The sequence below is a fragment of the Grampus griseus genome, assembly GCF_964374135.1.
Source record: "Grampus griseus genome assembly, chromosome: 6".
Lineage (NCBI taxonomy): Eukaryota > Metazoa > Chordata > Mammalia > Artiodactyla > Delphinidae > Grampus > Grampus griseus.
In genome coordinates, this window is record NC_139000.1 from 12,774,596 (window position 1) to 12,792,883 (window position 18,288).

The 18,288-nt window shown below is 50.0% G+C and overlaps 1 protein-coding gene and 1 pseudogene across 7 annotated transcripts in view; both read right to left on the reverse strand.

The window, feature by feature from the left end:
- Positions 1-4,146: 4,146 nt before the first annotated feature.
- Positions 4,147-4,936, reverse strand: LOC309823507 (small ribosomal subunit protein eS4-like; annotated as a pseudogene). The gene has a single exon. The product of its transcript is annotated as a small ribosomal subunit protein eS4-like (transcript).
- A 3,371-nt stretch (positions 4,937-8,307) lies between these two features.
- Positions 8,308-18,288, reverse strand: part of DAB2IP (DAB2 interacting protein) — a gene marked incomplete at its 5' end in the record, with an annotated part of 194,918 nt that continues 184,937 nt past the window's right edge. For 4 of the 6 annotated variants that reach the window (XM_082655874.1, XM_082655876.1, XM_082655873.1 and 1 more), the window contains 3 exons: positions 8,308-11,278; positions 12,124-12,211; positions 16,899-17,092. In XM_082655874.1, coding sequence (XP_082512000.1) covers positions 11,111-11,278; positions 12,124-12,211; positions 16,899-17,092 — 450 coding nt within the window. In that variant the 3' untranslated portion in view covers positions 8,308-11,110. Of the gene's footprint in view, positions 11,279-12,123; positions 12,212-16,898; positions 17,096-18,288 lie in introns of all 6 variants that reach the window. The other 2 variants (XM_082655875.1, XM_082655872.1) reach the window with 2 other exon arrangements.

Sequence of the window (18,288 nt, forward strand, 5' to 3'; positions counted from 1 at the left end):
GCCTTTTTGCCTTGAAACGCAGCAGAGTCCTGCATCTAAGTCATTTCTTACCTCATTGGGAATGTCTGTTATGTTTTACTCTTAAGGATAATGTTGGCTATCGGCTTGAAATATTCTATTTTTCAAATATGTTTTTATTACAAAAGCAAAAGTATGGTCAGAAAAAAGAAACTTAGAAAATACTGATTAAGCACAGAGATGGGAGGGGGGAATAAAAAGCCATTTATTATCTCTAGGTCAGTGTTTTGTTAACAACTTGGTATATATCCCTAATAATTATTATTTGAAGATTTTATTAGAATAATCATTATTGCTCCCAGAGCAGGTAGCATTTATCTATTATGTGTCAGTAACGGTGCTAAGTTTAGGGGTGACAAGCATTATTTCAGCAAATCCTTACAGAATACCTCTCTATAGTGTAGATACTGTTATCCCTACTTTACAGTTAAGGAAATTGAGACTGAGAGGACTTTCCCAATTTACCTAAGATCATAGGCAAATCAACAGCCCTTAAGGCTGAAACCCAGGTCTCCCTTATGCCCAAGCTCTGGCTCTTACATACACTACTATCTCCTAATCCAGACCTCTTTTTGCAAATAGATTTTTTAAAAACTAAGCCAGAATCCTTCTGGACCTATGATTCTGTTATCAGCGTTTATACCTAATGTATTATTAACATCTTTCAATGTCACTTATTTTTCTTCTACAGATGTAATGGCTGTGTAGTGTTTTATTATATGGATATGTTTTATTTATTCTTAAACGGCTCCATATCAAAATAAAAGCTGGTCGTAAAATATTCAAACAATAACAGGAATATAAAGTAGAACATGCAGGTCCTCCCTTCCACCCTGCTGAGCCCCATTCCTTTGAGGAAGTTACTATTAATAGTATATGTTTGCTTCCACATAGTTCTTCTGTGTAACTTATTATATGTGATGTAATTTATTTAATTTTCTTTAAAGGAATGGGTATACCAATCTACTGCTTGCCTTTCATACATAATATATGATGACCATCATTCCAAATCTATTCATCCTTTTTTAATATGATTTTTAAAATTGAACTATAATTGATTTACAATACTGTTAATTTTAGGTGTACAGAAAGTGATTCAGTTGTATGTATGTGTGTGTGTATATACAATATGTATACATTCTTTTTCAGATTCTTTTCCATCATTGGTTATTACAAGATATTCAAGACAGTTGCCTATGCTATTCAGTAAAAAAATATATATATATATATATATGTATCATCTTTATCCATTCATCCATTGATGGACACTTAGGTGTCCACTTAGGTGGCTCCCATGTCTTGGTTTTTGTCAGTAGTGCTGCTATGAACATTGGGGTGCATGTATCTTTTCTTTTTAAAAAATTTTTGTAGCTGATTTACAGTGTTGTGTTAGTTTCAGGTGTACAGCAAAGTGATTCAGTCATACATATAAAATATATATACATATATATAATATTCATTTATTTGTATAATTTCTTTTTCAGATTCTTTTCCGTCACAGATCATTACAAGTTATAGAATATAGTTCCCTGTGCTATACAGTAGGTCCTTGTTGCTTATCTATTTTATATATAGTAGTGTGTATCTGCTAATCCCAAACTCCTCATTTATCCCTCCCCCACTCCCCTTTCCCCTTTGGTAACCATAGTTAGTTTTCAGTATCTGTGAGTCTATTTCTGTTCTGTAAATGAGTTCATTTGTATCATTTTCTTAGATTCCACATAAAAATCATATCATATATTTGTCTTTACCTGACTTACTTCACTTAGTATGATAATCTCTAGGTCCATGCATGTTGCTGCAAATAGCATTATTTCGTTGTTTTTCACGGCTGAGTGATAGTACATTGTGTATATATACCACATCTTCTTTAACCATTCATATGTTTATGGGCATTTAGGTTGCTTCCATGTCTTGGCTATTGTAAACAGTGCTGCCATGAACATTGGGTGCATGTATCTTGTCAAATTAGAATTTTCGCCTTTTCTGTATATATGCCCAGTAGTGGGAATGCTAGGTCATATGGTAGTTCCATTTTTAGTTCTTTAAGGAACCTCCATACTGTTCTCCATAGTGGCTGCACCAATTTACATTCCTACCAACAGTGTAGGAGGGTTCCCTTTGCTCCACACCCTCTCCAGCATTTATTATTTGTAGATATTTTTTAAAAAAATTTATTTTTGGCTGTGTTGGGTCTTCATTTCTGTGCGAGGGCTTTCTCTAGTTGCGGCAAGCGGGGGCCACTCTTCATCGCGGTGTGCGGGCCTCCCACTATCGCGGCCTCTCTTGTTACGGAGCACAGGCTCCAGATGCGCAGGCTCAGTAGTTGTGGCTCACGGGCCTAGTTGCTCCGCGGCATGTGGGATCTTCCCAAACCAGGGCTCGAACCCGTGCCCCCTGCACTGGCAGGCAGATTCTCAACCACTGCACCACCAGGGAAGCCCTGTAGACATTTTTGATGATAGCCATTCTGACCAGTATGAGGTGATATCTCGTAGTTTTGATTTGCATTTCTCTAATAATTAGTGATGTTGAGCATCTTTTCATGTGTCTGTTGGCCGTCTGTATGTCTTCTTTGGAGAAATGCCTATTTAGGTCTTTTGCCCATTTTTTGATTGGGTTTTTTTTTATTATTGAGTTGTATGAGGTGTTTGTATGTATATTTTGGAAATTAATCCCTTGTCAGTTGCATCGTTTATAAGTATTTTCTCCCATTTCATAGGTTGTCTTTTCATTTTGTTTACAGTTTCCTGTGCTGTTATCCATTCTTTTTAATGGACAAGAATCAGGGAGTCACATTTGGCTCTTGGCTCGAGCAACGGGGAGAATGGCAGAGCCATTTTGGTGGGTTAGAAAATGAAGGGAGGAACAGGTTTTGGGGTCATATCAAGCCTGATGCCAAGTGGACATAGGCCCTGTGAAGGGCTCAGGGAGCAGTGGAGCTGGGTATAAAAGTGTGGGAGTCGGTGAGCAGAGAATGGATGGTGTGTAAATCCATGGCAATGGCCCCTGATGCCAAGGAGGAGCCACACCTGGAGAAAGGGTGTGTGCTCTCCTGTTCTCCCCAGTCCCCACCTCTCCCTGTTGTCTCTCAACACTGGGTCTGAGTGTCCCCTGATGTGGGCCTGCTTTAGTCACTCACATTGCTGCCAGGTCACTGAAGCTTTGTGCTTTGCATTGTCAAGGGGTGTTCAGAAAAATCACCCAAACTTGGAATTAAGGCAGAAGGAGGCCAGCTTGTCATCCCAACTTGTCATCCCAGTGTCCCACTGGAATATTGTTAAGAGGACCACCCCAGGATTGTTCTATCACCTGGGGGAATACATCTTTATTCGACTTGCCATTCACTATGTATGTGTGTACATAGTGTGTGTATTACGTGTTCACTTGTGGATTTTGGGCGCCCCCATTGCTTGTGGTTTTGTAGCCCTGTAGGGCATTAACTAGTCTTGACTGTAGCCAGAGAACAGCACATGGTCACCCTGATTAGTCTCAATGTAACCTGACCATTTCTTACCGGGATCTCTCGCTGAGACTCTCCACCAGGAATTTTCAGGAACACCAGACTCTCTGCTCTCCAGAGTCATGGTTCCTATCTCCTCACTTAGGCCCATGTACTCAGCCACTGCTTCCTTCCCCTGGGCTCCTGGCTAACGCCAGCATGGATCCACACAGCTCTGGTATGTTTGGGAATTATGACACTGTGCCCTGGAGGGGCTCTTTTTCCATCCATTGTGCTGGGTTCTTTCATCCTGAACACTTGAGTTCTTCCTTCACCTCTGGAAAATATGCTTTTATGATTCCTTTGATCGCTTTCCCCTTTCCTTTTCTTTTCCCTCCTTTAGGAATTCCCAATAGTTGGATGTTAGATATCCTGGATTGAGCTTCTAGATTTTTTTCCTCTCACTCCCATTTTCTTTTTTTTAAAATTTATTTTATTGAATTACATTTGATTTACAATTTGTATTAATTTCTACTGTACAGCAAAGTGATTCAGTTATACATACAAACATGTATATATACATATATATACATTCTTTTTCATATTCTTTTCCATTGTGGTTTTTTAATGCAGTATTGTCTTTAATTAAGTACAAAGACTTCCATTCATGTTGCCTAGAGATCATTTTATCCACCGCTCTGTTTGGCCGCCAGTCTCTTGTCTCTCTCCTCAGCACTGGTAAGGTGGATACCCTTTCCATGGGGAAGAGAGATCCACGGTTTGTTGCCTTTGCCAATAACGAAAATGTTGGAGAGCCCGGTGGCAAAGCTGTTGCCATTGGCATCTTTCACATGAACTACATCAAAAGAACCAGGATGTCTCTCCCTGTTGGTGATCACACCAATTCTTCCCAGTTAGCACCTCCAGTCACCATGCACAGGTTACCAGTGTCAAATTTGATGAAATCAGTAATCTTGCCAGTCTCCAAATCAATCTGAATGGTGTCATTCACCTTGATGAGGGGATCAGTGTAGCCAATGGTGAGAGCATCATGGTTCACCAGATGAGGGATTCCTTTTGTCCCCACAAAGATCTTTCTCATTTTGCACAGCTTATACTTCGCCTCCTCAGGTGTAATATGATGAGCAGCAAAGCGATCCTTGGTGTCATAGATCAGACAAAAATTCTCTCGTCTTGTCAATGCTGATGACGTCCATAAAACCAGCAGGGTAGGTTATATCAGTGCAGACCTTCCCATCAATCTTAATGAAATGCTGCATGAAGATTTTCTTTAGTTCATCTCCTGTTAGGGCATACTTAAGTCTGTTTCTTAGGAAAATAATTAGTGGGAGACATTCCCTCAGCTCATGGGGACCGGTAGATGGACGAGGAGCAAACCCACCAGTTGGTTTATCCAGCGTCCAATGCTTTGGAGCTGCTACGCGCTTCAGGTGCTTCTTGGGACCACAAGCCATGGCTGCGCTAGGCATGAAAAGTGCTCCATTGTGGTTTATCACAGGATATTGAATAGAGTTCCCTGTGCTATGCAGTAGGACCTTGTTGTTTATCCATTCTGTATAAAATAGTTTGCATCCCTACCCCAAACTCCCAATCTATCCCTCTCCCACTCCACCCTCCCCCTTGGCAACCACAAGTCTGTTCTCTATGTCTGTGAGTCTGTTTCTGTTTTGTAGATAAGTTCATTCTGTGTCATATTTTAGATTCCACATGAAAGTGATATATGGTATTTGTCTTTCTCTCTCTGACATACTTCACATAGTATGATAATCTCTAGGTCCATACAGTTGCTGCAAATGGCATTATTTCATTCTGTATGGCTGAGTAGTATTCCATCGTATATACGTACCACATCTTTTTTTTTAGTTTAATTTTTTAATTTTATTTTTTTATACAACAGGTTCTTATTAGTCATCAATTTTACACACATCAGTGTATACATGTCAATCCCAATCGCCCAATTCATCACACCACCATCCCCACACCCCCACGGCTTTCCCCCCTTGGTGTCCATATGTTTGTTCTCTACATCTGTGTCTCAACTTCTGCCCTGCAAACCAGTTCATCTGTACCATTTTTCTAGGTTCCACATACATGCGTTAATAAACGATATTTTTCTCTTTCTGACTTACTTCACTCTGTATGACAGTCTCTAGATCCACCCACGTCTCAACAAATGACCCAATTTCATTCCTTTTTATGGCTGAGTAATATCCCATTGTATATATGTACCAAAACTTCTTTATCTATTTGCCTGTCGATGGGCATTTAGGTTGCTTCCATGACCTGGCTATTGTAAATAGTGCTGCAATGAACATTGGGGTGCATGTGTCTTTCTGAATTATGGTTTTCTCTGGGTATATGCCCAGTAGTGGGATTGCTGGATCATACGTGTACCACATCTTTATCCATTCATATGGCTCTTCTGACCAGTGTTAGGTGGTCGCTCACTGTAGTTTTTTCATTTCTCTAATGATTAGTGATGTTAAGCATCTTTGCATGTGCCTGTTGGCCCATCTGTATGTCTTCTTTGGAGAAATGTCTATTCGGGTCTTTTGCCCATTTTTCGATTGGGTTGTTTGTTTTATTGTATTGAGTTGTATGGGCTGTTTGTATATTTTGGAAATTAAGCCCTTGCCAGTTGCATCATTTGCAAATATTTTCTCCCAGTCCATAGGTTGTCTTGTCATTTTGTTTATGGTTTCCTTTGCTGTACAAAAGCTTGTAAGTTTGACTAGGTCAAAGTTTGATCAGCTCACTTCCGGTTCATCTCGCCCTCTGCTAATTTAGTCAATGCTCTTTCATCAACCTCCATCTGCCAAAGCTTTTCGAATTCTCTTACATACTGATATCTCCTCCTACATTAATTCTGCCCTTATGAGCGATCATCTTTTCAGTCCTGTCAGTACGGTGGTGCTTGAAAAGGAAACGAGATAAATGCATGTCATCAGTATACCTTGTTTAACTGGAAGATTATTTCTTTTAAAAACCTAATCCTACTGATGTAATATTTATTTTTTAAACTTTCTGATAGAAGAAAAACTAAGTAAACGTCTTCTAGTGATCTCTAGTTTTATTGCTTCAAGGTACAGAATGTGGGCCAAACTTTTTTTTTTTTTTGCGGTACGCGGGCCTCTCACTGTTGTGGCCTCTCCCGTTGCAGAGCACAGGCTCCGGACGCGCAGGCTCAGCGGCCATGGCTCACGGGCCCAGCCGCTCCACGGCACGTGGGATCTTCCCGGACCGGGGCACGAACCCATGTCCCCTGCATCGGCAGGCGGACTCTCAACCACTGTGCCACCAGGGAAGCCCCCAAACTGTTTCTTTGGCCAGCTTTTTCAGCTTTTCATTTCTTGATACATGCAGTCAGCTTTGGGTGATGTTCTAAGTATACGTGAAAGAAAGTGTGTTCTCTCTAGGGTAAGAACTTGATGTATCCCTGCTTATTAAACCTTATTAATTATTAAAAACCTCTGGGTTCTTATTGCCTCCTTGATCTATCATAAGCTAATAACAGTGAGGTGTTAGTCTCAGACGCAACTGTATTTTTGTCGATTTTTTCTTTTGCATTTCCAGTGGTTTTTGCTTTCTACTTGATGCTCCTTAATCCACATATGGAAGTTCATGGTTTTGTACCTTCATTACAAATGCCTGTCAACATGAAATGATTTTTCTGTTCCAGTCGTTGCTATTTCCTTGAATTCTATGTTTACAGGGCATCACCTCAGCAGAGGGACCAGTTTGGGAACCAGAGTCAGTGGTGCGGAAGCACTGAGGTGGCCCACGGGTTTGGCAATGAGGCAGTGGAGGTGGGAAAGGCAAGCCAGGCTACAGAGGGCTGGGGAAGGGGCGGGAGGCCGGAGGCGGAGATGGCAAGTCCCTGCAGGCAGTAAGTACACTTTAAAAAAGGTTGTCTGAAGTGTAGAAAACCCAGCCTGGAGAGCAGGTGGAGACCTGGTATTTTAAATGCTGTGAGAAGGAGGGGCAGGGCCTGAAGAGTTAGGAGTGATGAAAGCAAGGGGCGGCAAGGGGCTGCCTCGGGAAGGAATGGGGGTCCCCTCCTCTCCCGTGGCTGCTTTGGGGAAGGAAGCGAGGTGAGAGCTGGGGCGCCTGGCTGGCGGTGAGCCGGGGTGGGGTAGAGGGTCACTGCCGCTGTCTTCCCGCGGTGGGCTAGGAGGCTGGCTCTTGGAGCAGGGAGAGCATCTGGCTGGGAGGTCCGAGAAGAGTACGGGTTTGGCTGAACCACGGTGGAGAACAGGGCAGGGAGTCCTTGCTGAGAGGGGAGACGGGAACCCACAAGGGCACGGTCTGAAATGGGCTTGTTTTTTTTTTTTTCCTGCAGTGCTCACCTGTCCCCTGTGCAGGGTGCAACTGAAGGGGCTCAGGCGCTGGCTTGTTCCCAACAGAGGCCCTGGGTTCAGCCTTGCAGGTGGGTCTGGGCCATGAGTTAGGGCTTCTCAGGTATCAGAGGCTTGGGTTTAAGTCTAGCTCAGCCATGATCTGCTGGTGGCCCTGGACCACCTCCTTCCCTCCTGGAGTAGGATTTCAGGGGCTGGGGAAGCAGAGTCTGGCAGGAGCTGGTGTCTGCTGTAGGGAAATGCAGGGGCCAAGCTCTGGGAGCCTAGAAAGTCCACGCTTGTCAGAGCGAGGGGGAGGGAGAGACCCCAGCCCGGAAGAGGACGGGCAATCCCAGATCACGCAGGGTCTCCCCGACCACAACTGCCACCAGGGTGAACCGAGTGCTGGTAAAGAACAGTATCAGGCCACGATGCAGGAGTCACTCCTGGAAAAGCTCCTGAGACACAGCTGAATGGAGAGGCGAGTCAGGCTTAAAATAGCTAAATAAATCTTTAATATTTCTAATTGCAAATGTACAGAAATTGCACAGCCACACAGTCTTAGAACACCAACAACTTTCTCTGTACATTATTACATAGTTAGAGTCACAACTGGAGGGAGGCGCTCCAGCCAAGACGCCAACATTTGCATTTTTTCCTTTTCACATACTTACAAAAGGGGGGGCAGGGAGGTGGAATGGGGGCTGGGGGCGGCTTGGGGGAGTGTGTAGAAAAGAGGGGCCGTTTCCCTGGACGGTCTGCCTTCCGCAGACGGCCGGGACGGGAGGGGGAGAGGTGTACCCTGGGGCAGATGCTCTGCGGGGTGGGAGTGGGGGTGGGTGCCTGGAGCTCTGGCCCTGGTTCCCCACCCCCATTCGGGGCAGGCGGAAAGAGTCTCCACTTACAGGAAGTTTGACCGTTTCCTTCACCCTAAACATAAACGTTAAGCAAAATGTCAGGCCTCCCTGTGTTGGCAGGAGAGGGGAGGGGAGAGCCTTCTCCAGCAGGGCTGGGCCTGGGTCTCCCCGAGCAGGGAATGCCTTCCTTCCTCCTCTCTCAGGGACGCGGGTTCAGTGTGACCCAGGCAGGTCGCACGTCCCCACCACCCAGAGAGCACGCTGCACAGCCGACAGATAAAATGCCACGGGCAGGGAAAAACCCCATCACCCAAATCCACAACCTCTGCCTCCTGCCCAGCACTGTTCTCTAGATTAAAAATAAAATAAAAACCGTCGGAGAGCAGCGGTCCCGGGCAGCCCTCGGCAGCACCAGGACTAAAGGACTATGTACAACCATTAGGTGAAATAGTTACATTACAGTCAAACACCAAGAACATTTACAAAAATCGTCAGACTTGCAATTCAGATAAAAATCTGGGAAGAGTCTGTACACTTTTACAGTTTTTGCACTAAGTAAATAAGGCTCTCGGCCTGAGAGCTCCCAACCCCGGCCAGGGGCCGCCAGCACCGGCCACTGCTGGCCTCCTGAGCCCGGCTGTCCAGGCCCTGGGAACTTCCCCCCTGTATTGCTAAGAGGCGCTCAGTCCGAGGTCGCTCAATGAGGCATCGGCGGGGCCGGGGGTGGGGGGTGAGAGGGAACCAGAGGAGGACGTCACGGGGCCAGGCCCTGCCTGTGTGGCCAGAGGAGTGAGGCAAGGCCTCCGCCCCCATGACCTGCCTTCCTGAGGTCTGTGACCCTTGGGGGTCCTGCCCTCTCCCCACAAGCGGGTCTCTGGGCTAACTGGTTTCACCCCAGGACGGGGTGCAGTGTGGTCCGAGCCCCCCGCCGTGCTCCCCTTCCTGGGGGGCTCTGGGGCAACCTGGGCCCTGGTGGAGCGTCTCCAGCCCCAGCGACAGGAAGGGGTCTCCCCAGCTTCCCACGGCTGAGGCAGACGGGGCGGCTCCTGGCTGCGGGGTGAACGCCCCAGCTCCTGCCTGAGATTCCCCAGGGCCAGGGGTGGGAACAGGGAGGGACGAGAGAGACCCACGCTCCTGCCCACCTGTGTCCCGCAAGGGGGGGCGGGGAGGGCCGATAAGCTACAGAACAGCCTAGAGCTGAGGAAAACCGGCCCCAGCCGCGGGTGAGCACCTCCCTGTCTGCAGCGCCTGGTCCTCGGCTGGGCCTGGGAGGGCTGAGGCAGAGGCCGCCGCACACACGGGGCGGTGCAGGCTGCTGCTGTCTTGGAGAGGGAGCAAGTCTAACATCCTCCAGGGCCGCTATTTCCCATGCAGTGCGCACGCTCAATTTAAAAGGCCCCTGTGTTCCAGCAAGCGAGCAAGCGGGCTTTTGTTTCTAATGCATACTGTGAAAGGAAAAAAAATCACAGTTATCCACCTTCTCAGGGCCTGCGGGCGCTAGACTTTTCTTTAACCATCCATCAGGAAAGCTCAGACTGTCTCTCAGGGGGAGCACCTGCCGGCCACTCCCTGCAGGGCCACCGTGCCCGGGTACACTAGCTCCGGGAGAGGGGCCGGCACCGCGCAGTGCCGCCTGGGCCAGCTCTGCCCAGGTCTTTGTCTTCGGGGAGCCCCAGAGCATCAGCCTGGGCCCACGTGGCAAGTGAGGGAGGTCCTGGATCTTCCCACGGGCGCAAGGGCCCAGAAGAGAGCTGCGGTCCTCGCTGGGTCCACCTGACAGAACAAGTTAGGGAGGGAAGGACGGAGGGCGGGAGCGGGAAGGCGGAGGGTCTGGGGGCAGGTGACTCCTCGGTTCCTCACAGCCGGGAAGGGTCCCCGCGCATGCAGGGACAGGTGCTCGGGGTAGAGATAGGCGGGGGACCCGGCGCTCCGGCAGCTCCGTCCTCCCCCCCGCCCCCCCCACCTGCCGACCGCCCCGTCGGCTCCTGGAACTGAGGGGCAGGTCCCACAGGGCAGGGCCTGGCTGCCTGGCAGTCCTGGGGAGGGGAAGCCACGAGAGTAGGCCCCTGGCTCTCCGACCCTCCAGCTCTCCGGGCATTTCCCTCCCTGGGGAGGGGTTGGGGGTACATGCACTCAGCCAGGTCAAGGAGGAAAGGTGACGCACACCAAATTCAACACCCGACAGAAACATTGCGCAGCCCCTGTGCCTGCTCCCCAGCCCGCAGTCTCTCGGGCCTGCACCGAACGCGCTTCTCGGGGAGCGGGCCGCTGTGCCCCGGCGCGCTGCGTCAGTCTCTCGCGGCTCCCTCTGCGGCCGCCTCCTGGACCGCGGCGGGAGGGAGGCGCCAAGCCTCGGCCTCTTGCCCCTGCGCTGGGGCCGCTCCTCCCCAGGCCGAGACCCTGCCCTGGGCCACCATGGTCCTCCCTCCTCGGGCAGGTTAACAACTGCTGCTGTTTCTGAACTCGCCGTTCTCAGTAATCTGCAATTTGGTGGGGTTGGTGGGGGAGATGCCGTTACGGGCTTGCATGCTGTACCTCTCTTTCAGCTGTGTCAGGGCGCTCATGAGGCGGGCGTTGGCAGCATCCAGTGAGGCGATGCGCTTCTCCTGTGGGCAAACAGGGCATCAGCTGGGGTCGCGGAATGGCCTCCTGGGCCAAAGGGGGTCCGTGCCGGAAAGGGATCTCCCTGGAGCTGTGTCCACCTACAAGCAGCGCTGGGAGGGGGAAGGCAGGGGGCCTGGAGGATACCACGTGTGAAGGATGGGAAAGGCACCGAGGTGGCAGTGGTCCTGCTGGGGAGGAGGCGGTCTTGCCATCATGGACCAACACCTCCTTGCGCCCGCCTTCCTCATGTCTCTACCTCATCACCTGCTTCTCACTCAAAGGGAGCAGCCCCAGCAGTGTCGGGCACAAGCTTGTTCACGTGTGTGTGCACTGGCATGTACAACACAGAGGCCACAGCTACCAGTCAGCCTGTGCAGTTTCCAGACTGAGCAAGCCCTGGGCCTGGAGAGGAAAAGGGCGCAGACCCGGGTGAAGGAGACTGGAGGCCAGTCTCTTAACTGTCTCCCCTCTCAATGCAGTTGGGAAGCCACAGCTCTGAACAAGAGCTCCTTTGCTCCCTCTCTCCCAAGCCTGCTGTCACCCCCAGCCTTTCCCATGCCCCTCCCAACAGTTTCCACTCTTTGGTCAGGAACCCTGGTGAAAGGCAATACCCACCAAGCTGCCCCTGCAGGGGAGGAGTTGCCCCGCCCTTTTCATAGCCTGTCCTAGTGAGCTTGTGGTCCACCGAGACCCTCAAGTCTGACTTCTTGGAGCAGAGATCCTGATCTCCTATCCTCCTTAGCTTCTGCAGTGGGGTATGACTGCGGATGTGAAGAAACCAAAGTCACCCCCTCCTTAGCCCAGGTCCTTTAACACCCGTGGCTGACCAAAGGCCAGAGCCCCACACCTGGGCATCAATGATCTTCTGTTTGGAGTCTACAGCTGCTTGCATCTCCGCGTGGTCCTTCTTCAGCTCCTCCTCCACTGACATCAACCTGTTACCAGACACAAGGACAGTCAGGCTGGCATTTGAGGGTGCAAGTGAGGAGGTGAGTGTGGGGCCTGGTGGGAACAAACCATCACCCCTGCACAGAGGGGGCATACTAGGAGAGCCCCTCCTTGGGCCATAGACTCACCTCCCACACTTGCCTGGGACACAGGCCCTCTAGCTGGCCCCCAACAACTGACACAGGCTGAGCCTGCTCCTTCCTTATGCTTCACCCGCCCCAGATTCTGTTCCCAAATCCCCAGAAGTCCCTGGGGCTGCCGCTTTCCTGGTGTTCTTCCAGGAGCCACAGGGCTGGGAGTGGGTGTTAGATGCTCACCACACCCCAGAGCCAGGCAGGTGGTGTAACATCATGAGACCTGTGGTTTGAGTGGGAAACAAAGGCCCTGCGAGGCTCTAGAGCTTTCTCCACCCACCCCGTATTCACTGAGGCTGTGCCGGGCACTCGAGGTCGCAAGGCAGTAGGGACACAGGCAGGGAGAAGGTAACCACGCTCTGCAGTGGGCAGCTTGTGGGCCATGGGGACAGAGAACAGGAAGCGGCTGGCTGTCTTGGGGGTGGGGGTGGACGCACTGAACTGGACAGCTGAAGGACAAGCAAGGCCTGCCGCCTGGGTAATGAGCAGGGAAGACGCGAGGACCACGATCCATAGAAGCTCGGAACTAGGGCCAGCGGGGGCCTGTGGCCAGCTGCTCCTTCCCCGAGACCCTTTCAGGTCTCAGCCTGCTTGTCTCCCACGTACCTGTCAGTCACTGCTGATCACTCCCACCTTCCTACTCTCTTCCTTCAGCTTTCAGACCCCATGCTCTCTGGGTTTGCATCCTAGCTCCCAGGCCACTGCTCTGCAGAGGCCTTGTCCTGTCTGCCCCTAGGCTGTCAGGGCTCCACAGGGCTCTGCCTCCGCGGCCACTCTTCCTGCTCTACCCTCTTCTCAGAGGAGTTCACCTACTGCTTTATTTCCGTCTCTACCCGCACAACTTCTCCAGAGCAGCAGAGCATCTAGCCCCCAGGCGAGCACTTCGTCCATTTCACAGCAGATGCACAGGGAGGTCAATGTGCTGGGGCAGGTACCACAGAGGGCTGTCGTGAAAAGCCAATGGGATCAGGGGTTGAGGAGGAAGGGGTGTGGGCTCACGCCAAGAGGGGAAGTTCCTTGTCATAGGTAGGTACGTCACTGAGCAAAGCCTGTGAGAAGCAGGAGTGGGAGGAATGGAGGAAGGGGGAGAGACTTCTGCTCCCAGCTATGGTGGAATAACAAACAGGCACTGGATTTAACCTCCTGCCCTAAGAAAAAACCAAACTAGAAAACTGGACAAAATATATGAAAACAAAGGTTTCCAGACACTGAAAAGCAGGCAGTGCAGTGCAGTACGGTGACCCCTAAGAGAAGGGAACACACGAAGCGAGCTCCACCCACTGCTGGCAGTGTCCCGGCAAGCAACGGAGGGAAGGGGTCACGTGGAGTCAAGGAGACCCTGGGAGGATGGAAGGGTGGGGGAGCCAAGCTTTTGGGGGGCAGTGCCAGAGAGGAGAAAATGCAGAGAGGACTCTACCTATCTCCTGAGGGGTCCCCTTGGGGCTCTGGCTGAGGACTGCTCTGCACGCTTGTGAGAAAATAGCCGGGCTGGGGCAAGAGCCATTGGAAAGGAATACGCAAAACCACCCCAGGAATAGCTCATGATCCCTCTAGGCAGTGTGGAAAAGCACACTAACACAGGAGGCATCACGTAGAATCCCCAGCAGGAAAGTCCTCGACAGTGAAGCCAGATCAGGCCTAGGCTAAAGTCTGTCCAGGACCCGCCCCAACGAAGTTGAAAAGTGAGCCTCCAAAGAATCAAACCGATCCTTCCAACGTCACTGTGTCCCAGAGCAAAGCCCCCAGATACTGAGAGGAACACAACGCATCCAACAGCTACGTGAAAATCACAGTGTCTGGCATCCAACCCCAAATCATCAAGCACGCAGAGAAGCAGGAAAACAAAACCAACACGTGACCAGGAGGAAAAGCAATAAAAACAGACTCAGAAGATGTCAGATGATAGAATTAGTAGACGAGGACGTTAATACAGCTGTTATAAATATATTCTACACGTTCAAGAAAATAGAGGAACGCGTGAGCATGATGAGAAAAGAAATGGATGGGATTTAAAGAAAACTGAAAACTTAGGGGCAAAAATACGACACCCGAAATGAAAAAATACTGGATAGGATTAACGGCAGATTAGACGCTTAAGAAGAAACGATTAGTGAACTTGAAGACACTGCAACAATCTAAAATAAAACACAGGAAAAAGATGAAAAAAGGGAAACAGCAGAGCATCAGTAAGATGTGGGACAACGTAAAGCAGCCTAATGTATATGCAATTAAAGTCCCAGAAAACAGACTAAGGAGGCGGAACCCCACACCCACAGATCCAAGAGCGCAACAAACCCATGCAGAAAACATGTCAAGGCACTTCATAATCACGTTGCTGGCAATGGATGAGAAAGAAAAAAACTGTAAATCAGCCAGAAGAAAAAGGTACGATCAGAGTCCCTGTGATCACAGCCTGGGTAAGGGAAAAACTGGGTCCACTGCTAGTTTCCGTAAACAGCCACACCACGCACATGCTTCTGCTACAACAGCGGAGTTTTAGCATATTAGTTACATAGTTGCGATAGACACCATGTGGCCTGCAAAGTCTAAACACTTATTATCTGCCCCTTTACAGAAGGTTTCTAACCCCTGCCCTAAAGTGACAACAAGATACAGCTAATATGCCAATAAAGGAGATAAAGTGGAACCGTAAAAAATACTCAATCTAAAAGGGGGCAGGAAAAGGAACAAAACAGATGGTACAAATAGAAAACAAGTAGCAAGATAATAAGTTTAAATGTAATTATATTGACAATTACATTAAATGTAAATAGTCTAAACATTCCAATTAAAAGGCAGAAAACTGTCAGATTAGATAAAAAGCAAGAACAATAAGGTGTCTGTAACGGAAACTCACTTTATAATGAGGGACATAATTGGGTTAAAAGTATAAATAGGATGAAAAAGGATATACCAGGCTAATACCAATCAAAAGAAAGTTAGGGCAGCTGTCCTAATATCAAACAAGGTAGATTTCAGAGCAAGGAACATTACAAGGGATAAAGAAGATGATTTTATAATGATAAAGAGATCAGTTCGTCAACAGCACATAACTAGCCTAAATGTGTATGTGTCTAAGAATAGAGCTTCAGTGAACATAAAGTGAAAACCAACAGAAATGAAAAGAGAGACAGACAGATCTGTAATTAGGATTAGAAACTTCATTATCCTTTTCTCAATAATTGATAGAAAACAAGTACAGAGAAAAACCAGTAAGGATATAGAAGACGTGAACAACACTGTCAACCAAATTGACTTAATTGATGTGTACAGCAGGGAGGAAATACCAGGCTTGGCTAGTAGAAATAAATGTGTTACTGAATTCAGGAGAGCGTGCACCTCTCAGAGAATAGATAAGATGAGAATGTGGTTAAATGAAAAGTGTTTCCTCTCTTGGAACCACACACATGAGGTGAGCCAAGAGCAGAGCTGGAAGTTCAGTCAACAGGGGGTTTCCAGTCACCCTGGTTATAGGCCCTCTGCTCATGCTAACCATTTTATAAAGAAGAAACCCACAGGTAAATCAAGCAGGCAATAATTAGAAGCAGAGAAACAGGTGGTCTGAACAGGAGGAATTAAGGAAGGATCTTTACAGTGGACAGAGCATGAGGCCAGGTGGGGGAACATCCCGGTTACTGCACACCTGCTGGTCTACCCTGATGGCAGGCTCTCGTACCATGTGAACAAACAAGCTGTAAGTCCCCACGGTCTCCTCTTGCGCCTGGTAGTGCTGTCATAAGGAAGTAAACTCCATGACTGGGGCCCTGTGGGCTGGTCTGATTGCTACACCCTGACTGTATTCCCCGCTTGCAGACATGCAGGAGGGTGTATCCACTTTATCCGTGGGCAGAGTGGGAGAGAGAAGGGAATCAACACAGAAATAAAGGTGAGCCACCAGTAAGGATGAGAGTCAGCATTAGTCGATGGTCCACCTGGAAATCTTCCTGCATAACCCACAGGCACCTTAAAACTCAACATATCCACAACTGGCATCATCTCTCTCCCGCCCCATCCAAACTGCTCTTCTTCCAAAGGCCCCCATCTCAGTAACTGGCACCATGACACACCTGGATGCTCTTGGTAAAAATCCGGGCTCATTCTGGCTACTTCTTCCCTCCCACCCTCACCCACTGCATGTAACTGACGTTCACTCCTTTTCCTGCCCCGGAATGGACCCTCGCTGTCTTTCCTGGCACCTGCATCCAGCTTCTGAACTCCCCTGTGAGTGCGCAGCAAGAAAACATAACTCCCTACAGGGAGCCCAGGCCCTCTGCGGCTGCCTTGGCCAACCTCACCTTCCGCCATCGACACACACTGCACCGTGTGGGCCCCCCACACTCCGGGCTACCTCCCGCCTCCGGGCCTGTGCCACTGTCCCCACCGCCTCGGACACTCTTCTCTCTCCACACTCGGCTCACCCTGCGGCTGAGCAGCCCCGCCCTCGGATCCCGGGCCTCCTGGACGGCAGCGGACAGGTCCGCTCCTCCGTGCGCGTGGGGCCAGAAGTGGGCGCAGAGCAGGAACAGGCGGCCGCGCTCACCTGCTGATGATGCCCTTCATCTGGATGTCCTTGTCCTCCTGCTGCCGCCGCAGCCGCTCCTCGCCCTCCTCCAGCCGCGCCTGATACTCCAGCACCAGCTTCTGGGTGGTCTCCTCCTGGCACTTGAACAGGGTCTCATACTCCTCCAGCTTCTTGGTGGACATTCGCAGCTTGTCCTGCAGCACTGCCAGGTCCTGCTAGGAGGGCGGCGCGCCACGGGCACAGCACCCAGGACAGAGAGCACAGCCTCGTGAGCCCGGGCAGGGGCACAGGATGGGAGGCAGCCCGGCTCGGAATGCCTCAGGGCCCATCACCATCTCAGTCCTCTTCCCACAGCGGGGAGACGCCCAGGGAGAGGGGGCCAGTGACACTCGCTGCCTGGCCCCCATCCGGGGCTCTCCCACCCGCCAGCCCAACCTACAGCTAGGAGGCAGATGAAGACTCAAACCAGACCTCAGAAGTAAAGGTCTTGAGCTTTTCATAATAAAAAAAAGTTATAAACCTCTTGGGTACATTAAGGAGATGACAGTGCTCTGAGAGACGGGGGCTCCACAGGAGGGGACGCTGAGACCCAGAAGGCAAATGACCCAATCACATGGGGAGCACAGTGACTGATGGGGTGAGATCCTAGCCTCCCAGGCTCGATTTGACCCTGAAGCCGTGGCAAGTCGCATAGGAAGTCAGGGGAAGAGATTAAAGGCAGTGGTCTAGGGCTTTCTGGATCTGACTCAGCCCAGCACTCTCGGCCTTCAGGGAGGAGGAGGGATGTATAAAGCGGCGAGAGAAGCAGTGAGCTGGGAGGCTGTGCGAGCTGAACAGAGAGCGAGGCAGGGTCAACACCCGAATCAAGGGGCTGGAGAGGTTGGGCGCCGGGTGCTGTGAGAATACAGGGAATGGGGAAGGCAGGAAGGGCCTCTCCTTGAGTCTCGGGCATCAGGAGCCAATTCACTCATCAGCAAAGGACTGCCCAGAGGCCAGGAGGCAGCAAATGTAACTCCTGAAGCAAAGCTGGCCCCAGAGGAGAGCCCAGCTCCGGGAGAAACAGCCCCATCCTAGGTCTCCTGCACGGCTGGTCAGAGTGGGGTCGGGAGGGCCCTCCCTGACAGAGGCAGGACCAGGTATTCAAGGAGCTCAAGGGAACTCCAGGATTTGCCTGCGAGGGTTAATGGCAAAGAAAGAGAGAAACAGCAGCTCACTGGGCCAAGGCACGAGGAAAGAGAACACTCCAGCTGCAGCCTGACCCTTGAAATCGTTCAGGCACTCCTTGTAATTCACAGATGGGAAGGTAGGTAGTCTCAGAAAAGCGCAGAGCCTGGCCCCAGACTCACGCAAGGAGCCTGGGGTGAAGCTGGCCCTCCTTGCTCCCCAGCCAAACTCTGGCTCTTGGAGC